This window comes from Nilaparvata lugens, chromosome 7, assembly GCF_014356525.2.
Source record: "Nilaparvata lugens isolate BPH chromosome 7, ASM1435652v1, whole genome shotgun sequence".
Lineage (NCBI taxonomy): Eukaryota > Metazoa > Arthropoda > Insecta > Hemiptera > Delphacidae > Nilaparvata > Nilaparvata lugens.
Genome location: NC_052510.1, coordinates 53,219,650 through 53,234,733, shown reverse-complemented (window position 1 = coordinate 53,234,733; position 15,084 = coordinate 53,219,650). Strand labels below are relative to the sequence as shown.

The window sequence follows — 15,084 nt, the reverse complement described above, 5'->3', positions numbered from 1 at the left end:
GTAAACAAATGAATGAGTGAGTCAACATTTTTAAGCATTGACAATATTTAATTCACTCATTCATCAAGAAGATCTTTTACAATGGAAAATGGAAGACAAGATAATGATATCGCTATATCAGGATGAATGAATGAAATATAACTTCACGATGAATGAATGAAATAATACTTAAAGATGGACAAATTAAACATTCTTAATTCCAAAAACGAATTATTTGTAAAGCATCACAAATACGTCAAAAAATCAATGGATTATTATTTGTGGATTACAATACTTATTTCACTCATAGTAAATAATTTATCTTGGTAAATCTTTTGCAGCTACAGGTAGCCACAATAAAAGCAATAATTTAAATATTATTCCAATCTCTAATACCGAATAATAATCTATATAATACCGAATCCAACTTATTACCATTTGTACAAACGGTCAAACTATTTCTATACCATTCTTAATATATTTCCTTGACACTGATTACATCAAATACTGACTAAACTTCTAATATTAAGTGCCGTTTGCAAAGTGCCAGCTTAGAGAAAGATAGCATAAGAAGATATTCCATGATATAGGTCGTTTATGTTCCAAATTTCAGGCCGATTTTTCCAAGGCCGAGTGAGAGTGTGAGAACGGCACTGCATGAGAGATACTACCAGCGTCACAAAGCTTCACGAAAGAGAACTACTAGTACTATTGGTTAACAGTGAAATTTGGAACATGAATGCTCTATACCATTGGATATAGTATCTTCTTATAGTATATTTTCTCTATTATGCCCGTTTAAACAATATCTCAGTTTGTAATAATTTGGCTCATATTGCGATTGAACCAGCTGATTCAATTCAATTTCAGCTTTCACTGCGCACTGTGATATAGATTATATCAGAGATATAATCTATAACATAATCTATATATATATATATATAGATAATAATAATTATATAATCTATATATTATATCTATATAATCTATCTGAGATCTACGACCCTAGAAGATTCTACACACTTTGGTAAAAACCTCCCAGACCTCGAAATTCAAAATATTTTCCCCCAAAACCTTAAAAATTATAATATTTTTGTGACTCACTTGATCCAGGACTCCTCGTCGGCAATGTCGCGGAAGAACTGGTGGAGGGTGTTGGCCTCGTTGAGCCTGGCTTGGCGGTGCGCGGCCAGATTCTTAATTCGTTCGTAGCGCTCGTTGATCGACTGCCGCTTCTCCTGGATGCTCGCCGCGTCGAACTGACCCGACTCGATCAGCGAGTCCGCCTGCGAGTTCATGTCTGCACAAAAATAACGTCAACATCATAATTAATGATAACCACACTGACAAGAAAACTAAGGATATGAACTAAAGGAAGCCATCTTATAATTGTCAAATCTAAAAACTACACATTTTGAATCAAGGCCAAGAAAAATAAAGATACGGTAAGGAAGTCACATTATAACAGCCAAAATCCAGGAAGGAAGAATGAATAGTATAGCACTTTCATTTGCCATCAAATAGAGAATAGCACATTAGCCTTCGTCACTAGAATAGACAAAAACAATTTACACTGTCCAACCAGTCGTTTCATTATAACAGCCAAAATCCAGGAAGGAAGAATGAATAGTATAGCACTTTTATTTGCCATCAAATAGAGAATAGCACATTAGCCTTCGTCACTAGAATAGACAAAAACAATTTACACTGTCCAACCAGAGTTTCATTGTCGATGTTGTAGAACCGTTCCATAATGAACGTTGTGACCTGTATGGTTACGAAATCATGTACCTGTACCAAATAAAACTGTAGAATTTTACAATATTTCATTTTCAAAGATACTTGACTACTAACTAAATAGATGATTCAATTCTAGCATGATTATGGTAGTTGTCATGACTCTGGTAATTGTATTTGTGTATCTTTACCGGTCAACTAATTAACTTCGCCTCTGCAAATTGAAGTTGATTTTTAAATTACTCTATCACAAAATAATATGTTTGTTCAAATATACTACGTTATTTGAAATATAGAAATGGTATTGACATTTCTTTAAAAATAAAAAACATTAACAATTTTGATTGATCTAAATTAACTACGTATAGGCATGAATCATAATATCACAATATCAAGCTATTCAGGTATATCCACAATCCAGGTACCTAACAATATCCCAACACATATATAAAACGCATGTTCCTGTATTGATAGACTTATGAGTTTCCGTTTCAATTCAATAATTCCGTATTGTCATACACAATGACAAGAATACATAGAAAAACGTTTTTAGGCTATAGGAATAAAAATTAATTTACACACACATATAAACACATATATAAAACGCATGTTCCTGTATTGATAGACTTATGAGTTTCCGTTTCAATTCAATAATTCCGTATTGTCATACACAATGACAAGAATACATAGAAAAACGTTTTTAGGCTATAGGAATAAAAATTAATTTACACACACATATAAACACATATATAAAACGCATGTTCCTGTATTGATAGACTTATGGGTTTCCGTTTCAATTCAATAATTCCGTATTGTCATATACAATGACAAGAATACATAGAAAAATGTTTTTAGGCTACAGGAATAAAAATCAATTTACAAAAATATATTTCATTATCGACCAAGAATATTATTACTAAGTCACAGAAAGTTTGCAAGTTTTGTAAAAAAATTGTAAAAGTTGTAATTCTGTTATACAAAATTCCGAGCCATCGGTACACGACTGCATCGCAAACATGCCCACCATTTATTATTTAATAACAAACACATCCTCATTACGAGATGACTTAACTATGTTGCAAATTGAACATTTGAGGTTGGGTTTAAAAACATATTTTAATGTTGCCAGATATTATGAAGTGATAAAAACATAACTTATTTTTGGACTATTTCTACCAAAATTTGGAAAATTACCACTTTTGGGCTATCAGCATGTTGTTCCTTTCCTAATCATTCATAATAAGTTAAGAATGATTGTGTGTCGATAAAGATCAAAAAAACACATAATCTATTCTGTAATAAATTTAATTAGATCAGAGTTTTGTACCTTTGATACGATCGTCGTGGGCATTGATGTCGGCTTCAACCAGCTGATGCTTCTTGATGAGGTTCTGCACCGAGGCGAGGTCCTTGCCCGAGTCTTCGGAGGTGAGCAGACTCTCCACTTCGCCCAGCCAGAAGTCGAGGTCCTTGACGGCCGCGATGTAGGTGCGCTGCTTGTTAGCCTCCTTCAGCTTCAGCGACTTCTCGGTTGTCTTCTGAGTCAGGTACTCCCATTGGTCTGCAATCGAGGCTAGGCGAGCCTGCACATACCAACATTCAAAATACACAACTTAAACACGAGAATACAAAATAAATTGAAAGACGGAAAATGAAAGTAGACTGGAAAACGAAAACTAAAAATTCAAAATAGTTTGGGAAATATATCAGAATAAACAAAATTTATAATAAACAAGAAGACAGTCCAAAGTTTACATTAATGATACTATTTATTATTTTAAATAAGGATTTATCCTTATTCGAGTGACAGTATTTTTCGAACGACGAGTTTTGAACAAATGGATTAAGGCTGTGCAAAGGCTAAAAATAGACTACAAAAATTTTTGCTCATTTATTTTATTCATTTAAGGCTGTTCAAAGGCTAAAAATGAACTTTCTTCTACTGGTGATAGTTTTCAAAGTTTTTCGATTTGTATAATATCATCAAGCTATCAAAATGATAAAAGCTTATAAATATAAAGAAAATAAAAATCTCAGTACCCTTTTTTCAAAATATTTTATCACAACATGTTTCGGTCATTTAGCCTATGCCATTTTCAAGTGATCAAACAATTTTTTAGAAAACATTTTTTCTGATCACTTTACGAGATATGAGCGCTTTAAGTTTAAATTTTTGGGACGGAACATTTCAAATTTGGTGAGAGATAAATCCATGAGATTTTGAGGATAGATTCTTCATGGTATTGTTGATTGAATAAAACAAAATTTTTCTGAAAATATCAATTTTTGAGAAAGTTTTTAAAATTTACCAAAAATAACAACTAAAAATTATTATTTTTGGTCATTTTTATTAAATTGAATAACTTTCTCAAAAATTGATATTTTTAGATTTTTTTTCTATTCAATCAACAATACCATAAAGAAATTATCCTCATCGATTTATCTCTCACCGAATTTGAAATGTTCTGTTCCAAAAATTTAAACTTTAGGCGCTCATATCTCAAAAAGTAATGATCAGGAAAAAAATCTTTTCCTGAGAAAACTTTTTCATTTTGATAGCTCGATGATATACAATTAAAAAAACTTTGAAAAATATCACCAGTAGAAAGTTTATTTTTAGCCTTTGCACAGCCTTAAATGAAAAAATAAATGAGCAAACATATTTGTAGATAAATAATTATTGTAGAATTATATATTTTTATGTTGAATGTACATGACTATTGTCAATGCTTGCCGATTTAGCCTTTGACGAATAAAAAATAAATTATTCAAATTTAAAAACAATAAATTCCTCATCATCACCATCACCATCATCCATTATGGACTAGGCTTGTAAAGCCTGTTACGGTGTCTCACCGTTTCCTCGGTCTTCCGATGTCTCTTTTTCCATCAAACTGCAACTTCCAAGCTTGTAGTGGAAGACGCGTTGGTGGCAGGTGATTAGTCCACTCCAATCTATATTGTTTTATAATTACTGCTAGTGGTTGCACATAGAACTCACTTCGGATTGTTTCATTTTTTATGTGATTTCATCTTGAGTATCCTTGAACGCTGCGCAGAAACCTCATCTCTGATGCCTGAATTCGTGAGTCATAAATTTTGGTCTTTGTCCATACCGAATGTTATAAAAGGAATAGCAAATAAATTGAAAATAATAAATGAGCAAATGTAAATAAATAAACAAACAATTGAATAAATTAGACTGACCTGTACAGCTTCCTCAGAGCCGGCGCACTGGTGGGTGTCGATGAGGTTCTGGCCCATGGCAAGTACACTCTGGATGCGGTCAGCATTGGCGGCCAGCTCTGCCTCGAACGCCTGGTGCTTCTGGTGCTTCGACTGAATGTTGGCTGGGTCCTGTCAAAAGCAAGCAAGTACAGGCATAAGAAACTGCTTGAGGTTCAAAGAAGATGAAATTCATTTCAAATTGAACATGTTTTTATGCACCCACAACAATTTATATTTAGATGTTAATGGTCCGGAAAGGAAACCCATCATAAAGATGACAACCCTAGTGTATATGTTTTGGTTGTATTTTGATAGTTACTCACTAGAATTTCAGGTACAGTATTTTGGACAATAGTACTAATTTTACAGTCGTTTTCGGGTGCTGCGTCTGTTTACATTAGACCAAAGCTTGTCCAAATTTCCTCAACCTGCTCTCATCTTATCTATTCTATAACCAGCAAAAGTGAGTTCACTTCGAAATTAATAAAATCTCCGCTAGAAAAATCATTTTATAGAATTCAAAATACATTATAGAGCATACTATCCAAAATTTAAGATTATAAGATTTTAGCGCTGTGATAAGTTACTCAAAATTTTCCCTCCAAGTACCACTGGTTTGTCAAGGAGAAAAAAACTTATTAATACTACTACTCATTGACTCTACGGTCCTTGAAGAGCCTTGGCCCCCACGACTAGCCTTTTCAATGCATCTCTGCCCTGTGCTCGCTGTCTCCATCTTCTTACGCCCAAGGATTGAAGGTCTGCATCTACATCGTCAACCATCTCTTGCGTGGTCGACCTCGTTTTCTTTGTCCCCCTGGTTGCTGATATAGAGACATACGGGTTTGTACGGGATGCTGTACGGGTTTCCGGCATCCATTATAAATAATTATAACTAATTATCAATTATCTTCTTCTTCTTCTTGCCTTCATGGATTAGGCTTTTGCCTGTTCCGACTCACAACAGCATTCTACAAAAAAATTAAATGTTTTGGAGGAATATATTATATCTAAAATTTATAGCTTATACAAGTATAAAATGTTATTAATTTTGAATTTCTTTATCAGCTTTTCCTATATTCTTATTTCATTTCCTCTATTGACATCTTTTCCGAGGCTTTGTTCGATAGACCTCTAACATTCCACGTACCTAATTTCAAAATATCCATAATCCCAAATCGTTTTTCTTTAGCAGTCCTGTTTTTAGTTTTATCCTTAATTCCGGTCCGATATCCGAGGCTGTTTGTGAGTTTGTCAGTAGTATATTTAATCCCCTGGCCGCGTTACGGGCGCTGCGCAGGTTAAGTCCAGTGGTGGGGACGCCACCTTACTGCATCTGGACTCACAGGATTTTTATAAGGTTTACTCCCCTAAACAAGTTGCTTCCACCACAGCTAATGAGTCTTGTCTACCCGGAAAAATTTGAAAAGAAAAGAGGAAGAGGTCGGTCAAGAAGGACCCGACATAGAAAGAAAGAAGGAATTGGGGAATGGCAAAAAGCTCAGTCAATGGAAAAGCCATTCTAGATATAAAAGCGTTCCAGAGCGAAAGAAGAAGAAGGGAGGTGGGAGAAGGGCTCTGAAAATTGGAACCATGTCGCAGATAGCACAGTCTACATGTTTTACTGTGGCGATAATCTAGATGGAGGTGACTGTCGATCTGACCCCACAATTAATTATCACATTATAATTAATTTAATTATATAACTTAATTTATCAATTATAACTAATTTTATGAGTGTCATATGAATTTTAACACTCCAGCTTAACAACCTTGATATGAAGAATTTTTTGTAGGCTGAATTATGTCCTATTTCCAGCTTTCAAACTTTCTTTAAGAGCTAAACTGAACTGATCATTAATATATAAAATGAAGGGTGCTGCCCTGCATACCTTGTAGCTTTCTTCGGTGGCCAGCTGCAACTTCTCGGCGATCCAGTTCTCCATCTCGTCGGCGTCGCGGCTGAACTGCTGCAGCGTCTGCGACTCGCCGAGACGCGACCGCTTCTCGATGAGGGCGTCCTTGAGGTGGCGCCACCTGTCCAGCACCTGGCGACGCTTGTCGTCGATCTGCTGCGACGCGTAGTGCTTGGCCGCCATCAGCTGATCGGCCAGCGTTTGCAGCGCCGCTATCTTCTCTTCCTACAAACAGCAAAACAAGGTACATTAGTACGACTAAATACAGTACACTGAACAGGATACTAAAAACAGTACACTGAACATGGTATCCCAAATAGAATGGTGCATGTGATGGATTCGGAAGTACATCCGTTCGTCAAGTAACTATTTTGACCAAGTACTAGAAGAAATGGGAAGTTGAGCTATTAATTACTTCAAGAATATGAATAAGAATGTTTTTATTCCTTTGAGCACATAAAAAATGGCAATTGGAAACGTCAATAATACAATTATAATAAAAATACATTGGTTCAATCATACAATTACTATTCAAGTTTTCACAGAATTAAATTTTCGTTACAGGCTGATACACAGTCAGTTTCTCAGTTGCACACTAGTTACAGATTAGTGAAAATGGGTTAGGTCTAGGCACACACCAGTTAGTCAAGACACGATTAGTCACAATACTTCACACAGTTGCTTATGAAGCAACATGTGAAAATTAGACAATTAAACATGTCTAATTGCAATGTCTAATCGGTGTGTATTGCTTCATAAGCAACTATGTGAAGTATTGTGACTAATCGTGACTGGTCTTGTCTTGACTAACCGGTGTGTGCCCACCCTTAAGAGAGCAGTTAGTTAAAGAGTTGGGTTTTTGCTTTCGAATAGCAAAATTCTGGTATTATTCAAAATTATTTGATATTTAAATATATTATACATTACCCACTAGACTTTCTGAAAGCAAAAGGAGCTAGACTTACTGGAAAATGGACGTATTGTAGTTTTGCCCACCCGTGCTTGTTCTTAATCATCTAAAATCCATGGATTGGGTGACATTCATTTCAACTAGATTTCAGTTTATCCAAAATCAGCTGTTTGGTCAATATTTTCTTCCACAGTAATTTGTGGTTTATTATATAAAAATATAATCAAAGCATTTCGAATAATACCAACATACTTCTTCTATCATATTGAACTATCCAGACACCACTAGAGAACTGTTTCCATTTTCAATGAATTTATGTTCAGTTGGCCGGAAAAAGAATACTATTGATTCATGGAAGTGTCCACACATTTCTTCTTGTGTATTTTCATCCGTTAATGTGTGAACAACAATACCATAAGAGCCAATGGTAGTCATTTTTTGCATAGCATGGTTCTAACAGTGTAAACATTTCTTTCAAGTGCAAGTGGTATTAATTTTTCTGCACAAATCCTCTTATCCATCCCTATCAAACACGGAATATGAATATATTTGGAATTCTACAACCCAGATTAGTTAGCAATTGCAATAGATTTAATAGTCATTACATATGCCACATTCTTTATAGAAATATACCCGCCTACATAAAGCAAATAGAACCCCTCAGCCTTAACATGTACAAACGATTTTAAGGTTTATTATTTGTTCAGATTCGTCACCTATCAGCCTCTAGCAATGGCCCATAAATCCTTCTTAGAATCATACTCTCACATCTATTCAATAGCATCTTATCACTGATCATTAATATATAGAATGAAGGGTGCTGCCCTGCATACCTTGTAGCTCTCCTCAGTGGCCAGCTGCAACTTCTCGGCGATCCAGTTCTCCATTTCGTCGGCATCGCGGCTGAACTGCTGCAGCGTCTGCGACTCGCCGAGACGCGACCGCTTCTCGATGAGGGCGTCCTTCAGGTGACGCCACCTGTCCAGCACCTGGCGACGCTTGTCGTCGATCTGCTGCGACGCGTAGTGCTTGGCCGCCATCAGCTGATCGGCCAGCGTTTGCAGCGCCGCTATCTTCTCTTCCTACAAACAGCAAAACAAGGTACATTAGTACGACTAAATACAGTACACTGAACAGGATACTAAAAACAGTACACTGAACATGGTATCCCAAAAAGAATGGTGCATGTGATGGATTCGGAAGTACCTCCGTTCGTCAAGTAACTATTTTGACCAAGTACTAGAAGAAATGGGAAATTGAGCTATTAATTACTTCAAGAATATGAATAAGAATGTTTTTATTCCTTTGAGCACATAAAAAATGGCAATTGGAAACGTCAATAATACAATTATAATAAAAATACATTGGTTCAATCATACAATTACTATTCAAGTTTTCACAGAATTAAATTTTCGTTACAGGCTGATACACAGTCAGTTTCTCAGTTGCACACTAGTTACAGATTAGTGAAAATGGGTTAGGCTAGGCACACACCAGTTACTCAAGACACGATTAATCATAATACTTCACACAGTTGCTTATGAAGCAACATGTGAAAATTAGACAATTAAACATGTCTAATTGCAATGTCTAATCGGTGTGTGTTGCTTCATAAGCAACTATGTGAAGTATTGTGACTAATCGTGACTAGTCTTGTCTTGACTAACCGGTGTGTGCCCACCCTTAAGAGAGCAGCTAGTTAATGAGTTGGTTTTTTCTTTTGAATAGCAAAATTTTGGTATTATTCAAAATTATTTGATATTTAAATATATTATACATTGCCCACTAGACTTTCTGAAAGCAACAGGAGCTAGACTTACTGGAAAATGGACGTATTGTAGTTGCCCAACCGGGCTTGTTCTTGATCATCTAAAATCCATGGATTGGGTGACATTCATTTCATCTAGATTTCAGTTAATTTAAATTCAGCTATTTGGTGAACATTGTCTTCCTTTGTAATTTGTCTTTATTATCTAAGGTTATCAACGCATTTCGAATAATACCAGCATACTTCCTCTGTAACATTGAACTTTTCACACACCAACAGAAACCTGTTTCCATTTTCAATGAATTTATGTTCAGTTGGCCGGAAAAAGATATATTAATACATGTAAGTGTCCACACATTTCTTCCAGTGTATTTTCATCCGTTAATGTGTGAATAACAATACCATAAGAGCCAATGGTAGTCATTTTTTGCATAGCATGGTTCTACTAGTGTACAAATTTCTTTCAAGTGCAAGTGGTATTATTTTTCTGCACAACGACCTCGATTATTTTGTAATGCACCCAAGTAGAATGAAGAGATAGATACTAACATGAGCATTGATGGCCTTGTCGAAGTCCTCGTGCTTCTTGATGAGGGCCTCGACGTTGTCGCCCTTGGAGTCGACCTCCTCTGCGGCGAGGAAGGCCTCCCTGGCTGACATCCAGTTCTCTGCCTGCTCACAGTCTCTGTAGAACAGCTGCAGCTCCAGGCATTGGTCAAGCTGCATGCGACGAGCAATCCACGCCCTGCAAACATACAATTAATGAATGCAACAAATAGGAACGAAGAATTATTCAAGTATTCAATGATTTTCTGTGTTGCTGCGAAGATTATGTTATGGTGAATATCCATATTGAATGTTTAATAGAATTGATAATGGTGTAACAACCAAAACTAGCATCTAAAATTGTTCTAATGAACCAGTGATTTTGACAATATCAATTCCTTTTTATTTACAGTGGGTATGAATCAATTAATATGGCTGAATCAGTATCAACTCTGATATTAATATCATTAATTATCATTAATACTAATAATTAAATAGTGACACTGAAATATATGTAACGTATGTTCAGTCCTATCTCACTTGACATTGCTTGAGAAAAAATACTGAATAAAAATGAATTGATATTGTCAAAGTCACTGGTTCATTAGAACAATTTTGAATGCTAGTTTTGGTTGTTACACCATTATCAATCTGAATTAAAAATTCAAGTATTCAATAATTTTTCTGTGTTGCTGCAAAGATGATTTTATGGTGAATATTCAAATTGAATTTTTAATACAGATTGATGATGGTGTAACAACCAAAACTAGCATCTAAAATTGTTCTAATAAACCAGTGATTTTAACAATATCAATTAATTTTTATTCAGTATTTTTTTCTCAAGCAATGTCAAGTGAGAAAGGACTGAACATACGTTACATATATTTCTGTGTCACTATTTGATTATTAGTATTAATGATATTAATATCAGAGTTGATATTGATTCAGCCATTCATTGATTCATACCCACTGAATTCTCATGAGTCAAAGTTAGTGGCCACAGTGTAAAATATTAATTTTTAAAATGTATGATTTCAGGGCTACTTATTTTTAATTATTAAATAACATCATAGTACCCTTCTTTTTGAAAAGTTTTAATATAAAATAACATATTAAAAACACAAATTAAAAGTACAAGTTTCGATGTTTCACATAATCTTCAGGTTTTGAAAATAACTTTAAAATAAGTATTTTACTAATAGTTTTTCATAATTGAATTTTCAATATGATTAATGAAACACTAGAATATTGTCTAAAAATATCACAAATTTATTGAAAATTCTGGTTGTCAAGAGTGGTCTTCTAAGATGACACCATAGGTCTTGAAACATGCATGTAACTTTTCAATTAATCATCAATATTTTACCAAAATATTCTAGTGTTTTATTATGAATAAATCACTACATCTGACCAAAAAAAGTATCAAAATACAATAAGCCTATAATTCTTTATGAGAAAATGGATGATTTATTAACTGAAAATCAAAATCGCATAAAAATAAAACTCACTTTTCAAGCTCCTGGCGAGCCTCGGTCATACTTTCAAGTTTCTCTTGAATTTCAACGCTGGCGTAATGGCCGGACTGAAGCAGCTGCTGGCCAAACAGTTCGAAGGCTTGGAAGGTTCCAGATCTTGCATCGATCTCAGTGCGATGTTCCTACAAACAATAATATTTCACTTCAATATACGATCGCTGAACAGATGGAAAACAGTATTCATACTTTTCAGAGCAAAACAAATGGAACAAACCATGCTAAAATTAATAATTGAAAAGGAAATAAAACTCCACTCACTCGAAAATTAACAAAATTCCCTCTAATTTGTAGATGATATAATATAGTAGTAGCTATAATTTAGTAGTATTATTATATTAGTTATGGAATATCCAAAAATTCTGGGTTTTTTCAAGTTCGTTATTGCAGTTTAAAACCAGTTGAAAATTTTAAATTGCTTATTCCTACAAATTGGAAATGAAAATGACATTTATTCTCCTTTTACATAACATAAATTTGATCAAAGAATCTCTCTCCTACAATTAAACTCTCCTACTATTAAATGGCGCTGCCAGTGCCATGAATCTTGATTCAAAAACGTTAAAAGAAAATAATAAAATTTAACAACTGAAAATTCTATATGTGAATTTCAACGTTTTCAAGCTAAGGAATTGAACTGGGAGACACTTCATATTCTTATGATTTATAGTTCATTTATTTAGCTTACAGTCATCAAGGTGATTAAATGTTGAATTACCTACTCTTTTTTCAATTTTGAACCAATATTGCAGTTCTTTAAATTAAAATCTATAACAGATATCCAATCCCAAGTGAGGAATGTAGATAAAAATATAATTATATAACTCCCAAACTAATGATCTAATTGTTCATAATATGTCTCAGATTTGCATGCATTCAATTTTGTATGTGATATAAGCTAGCATGAAAAGAAGTTTACAGAAGTGTTGAATACCATCGAGTTTAATACCAAAGTTTATGTTTCCGAAAATGTCTGAACGAACAAATAAATAGATGGAATTACTCTCCAGTCTTTAAGCTGAGGATTGATTTATCATTAACAGCGATGGTAATATTATTAATTCAATTGCGAATAATTAATCACTCAGACAAACAAATTTACATGACGACTTCAAAATTCGTTTTCTGAAATTTTAGTGTTAGGTACAACGACACAACATATAGCTGGAATGTTATTTCGCATAAGTTGAAAAATAAAACAACATAAATTGAGATTATAAAAAACCAATATTGTTTTAAATATAGATTAAAACGAATATTTTGAAAAATAGTTCTTGGAAAGTCAGTCAATCATAAGCAATAATGACACATATAGTAAAGCTGAGACTTTTATGCACTAGAGCTACCACTATAGATTACGTATCTATCCTAATCTATTCATTTTTCTGATTTTTTTTAAAATCAGTTCTATATCTATCTACCTCTATTACTATCGTTTTGACTCATAATTTTCTATTCTATTACTCTCCCATCAGCTATAATTGATTGCAGTGTAGAGAATACCACAAAACCCCTCAGCTTCACCATAAGCTTACCAAGGCTGTGCAATTGAAAAGTTGATATCAACTCGTGATGGTTTCACCTTGACTGGATAAATATTTTTTGAAACGATTTATGAGTTGATAAACTTATTTCAAACCAACACAAAGAAATCAAGTCAATTGATGAACAAGGACACAGAATCCTATAATATTAAGCGAGCAATTTCTGTATTTTTATATTTGGTTATTTATATTTATTTATGGTTATTTATGTCCAACGGATCTCGAAAACGGCTCTAACGATTTTCACGAAATTTGGAACATAGTAGGATTATGATATAAAAATTCGATTGCACTAAGTCTCATCCTTGGGAAAACTAGCTGAGCGACATTAAAAGGATAATTCATCCTTGGAAAAACAGCTGAGACTTTCGTCGTCTGTGGATAATAAAAAAGTTTATGTTTCCGAAAATGTCTGAACGAACAAATAAATAGATGGAATTACTCTCCAGTCTTTAAGCTGAGGATTGATTTATCATTAACAGCGATGGTAATATTATTAATTCAATTGCGAATAATTAATCACTCAGACAAACAAATTTACATGACGACTTCAAAATTCGTTTTCTGAAATTTTAGTGTTAGGTACAACGACACAACATATAGCTGGAATGTTATTTCGCATAAGTTGAAAAATAAAACAACATAAATTGAGATTATAAAAAACCAATATTGTTTTAAATATAGATTAAAACGAATATTTTGAAAAATAGTTCTTGGAAAGTCAGTCAATCATAAGCAATAATGACACATATAGTAAAGCTGAGACTTTAATGCACTAGAACTATTACCACTACAACTATAGATTATGAATCTATCCTAATCTATTCATTTTTCTGATTATTTTTCAAATCAGTTTTATATCTACCTCTATTACTATCGTTTTGACTCATAATTTTCTATTCTATTACTCTCCCATCAGCTATAATTGATTGCAGTGTAGAGAATACCACAAAACCCCTCAGCTTCGCTATAAGCTTACCAAGACTGTGCACTCGAGAAGTGGATGACAACTCGTCATGGTTTCACCTTGACTGGATGAATATTTTTTGAAACGATTTATGAGTTGATAAACTTATTTCAAACCAACACAAAGAAATCAAGTCAATTGATGAACAAGGACACAGAATCCTATAATATTAAGCGAGCAATTTCTGTATTTTTATATTTGGTTATTTATATTTATTTATGGTTATTTATGTCCAACGGATCTCGAAAACGGCTCTAACGATTTTCACGAAATTTGGAACATAGTAGGATTATGATATAAAAATTCGATTGCACTAAGTCTCATCCTTGGGAAAACTAGCTGAGCGACATTAAAAGGATAATTCATCCTTGGAAAAACAGCTGAGACTTTCGTCGTCTGTGGATAATAAAAAAGTGCGTCTGTGGAAAATCAAAATATCTGATCCCCGAAATTCATAAACTGGCGTATAGCCAGCTGTGAAATATAAACACGATCATTTTGAAGAATTATTCTGTTCTGTTTATCAATAAATAAAAATAACGAGCGAAGCTCGGTGCCCCGATATTTGTAATAAACTCATTACAATCTCAAATTAACATTCAAATAGAAGTATTTTATAATATAAAGTGATTTCTCTTGTATGTTAACGAGTAGTTTCTGATTTCAATAAAAGGTTTTTTAAAAAGTTCTTACTTAATTTCAAAAGTTTACGATAAACTGCCCTGATAAATAAAAAATACAACCAGCATTCTAATCCGTTGATATTTGTAATGTAAATATCGTAAAAAGTATCAAGTGCACAACCTTAATGAAAAAACCTAAAACACAGTTCAGTAGAACCTCGATATCTCGAACTACTAGAAAACATATATCGAGTCTGTAAAATCCCCATGAAACTACAAACCTTAATAACCAGTGCGTCTATTTCTAAAATCACATAGAACTCTACTTGTTCTA

The 15,084-nt window shown here is 33.8% G+C and overlaps 1 protein-coding gene across 8 annotated transcripts in view; it reads right to left on the bottom strand.

Annotated features, from left to right (window-relative positions):
- The window catches only part of LOC111062476 (spectrin alpha chain-like), a 53,269-nt gene that overhangs the window by 19,579 nt on the left and 18,606 nt on the right, over positions 1-15,084 (bottom strand). For all 8 annotated transcript variants that reach the window (XM_039433142.1, XM_039433139.1, XM_039433141.1 and 5 more), the window contains 6 exons: positions 11,593-11,741; positions 10,088-10,283; positions 8,604-8,852; positions 4,924-5,073; positions 3,044-3,299; positions 1,084-1,279 (listed from right to left, as the gene is read on the bottom strand). In XM_039433142.1, coding sequence (XP_039289076.1) covers positions 1,084-1,279; positions 3,044-3,299; positions 4,924-5,073; positions 8,604-8,852; positions 10,088-10,283; positions 11,593-11,741 — 1,196 coding nt within the window. The remainder of the gene's footprint in view (positions 1-1,083; positions 1,280-3,043; positions 3,300-4,923; positions 5,074-8,603; positions 8,853-10,087; positions 10,284-11,592; positions 11,742-15,084) is intronic.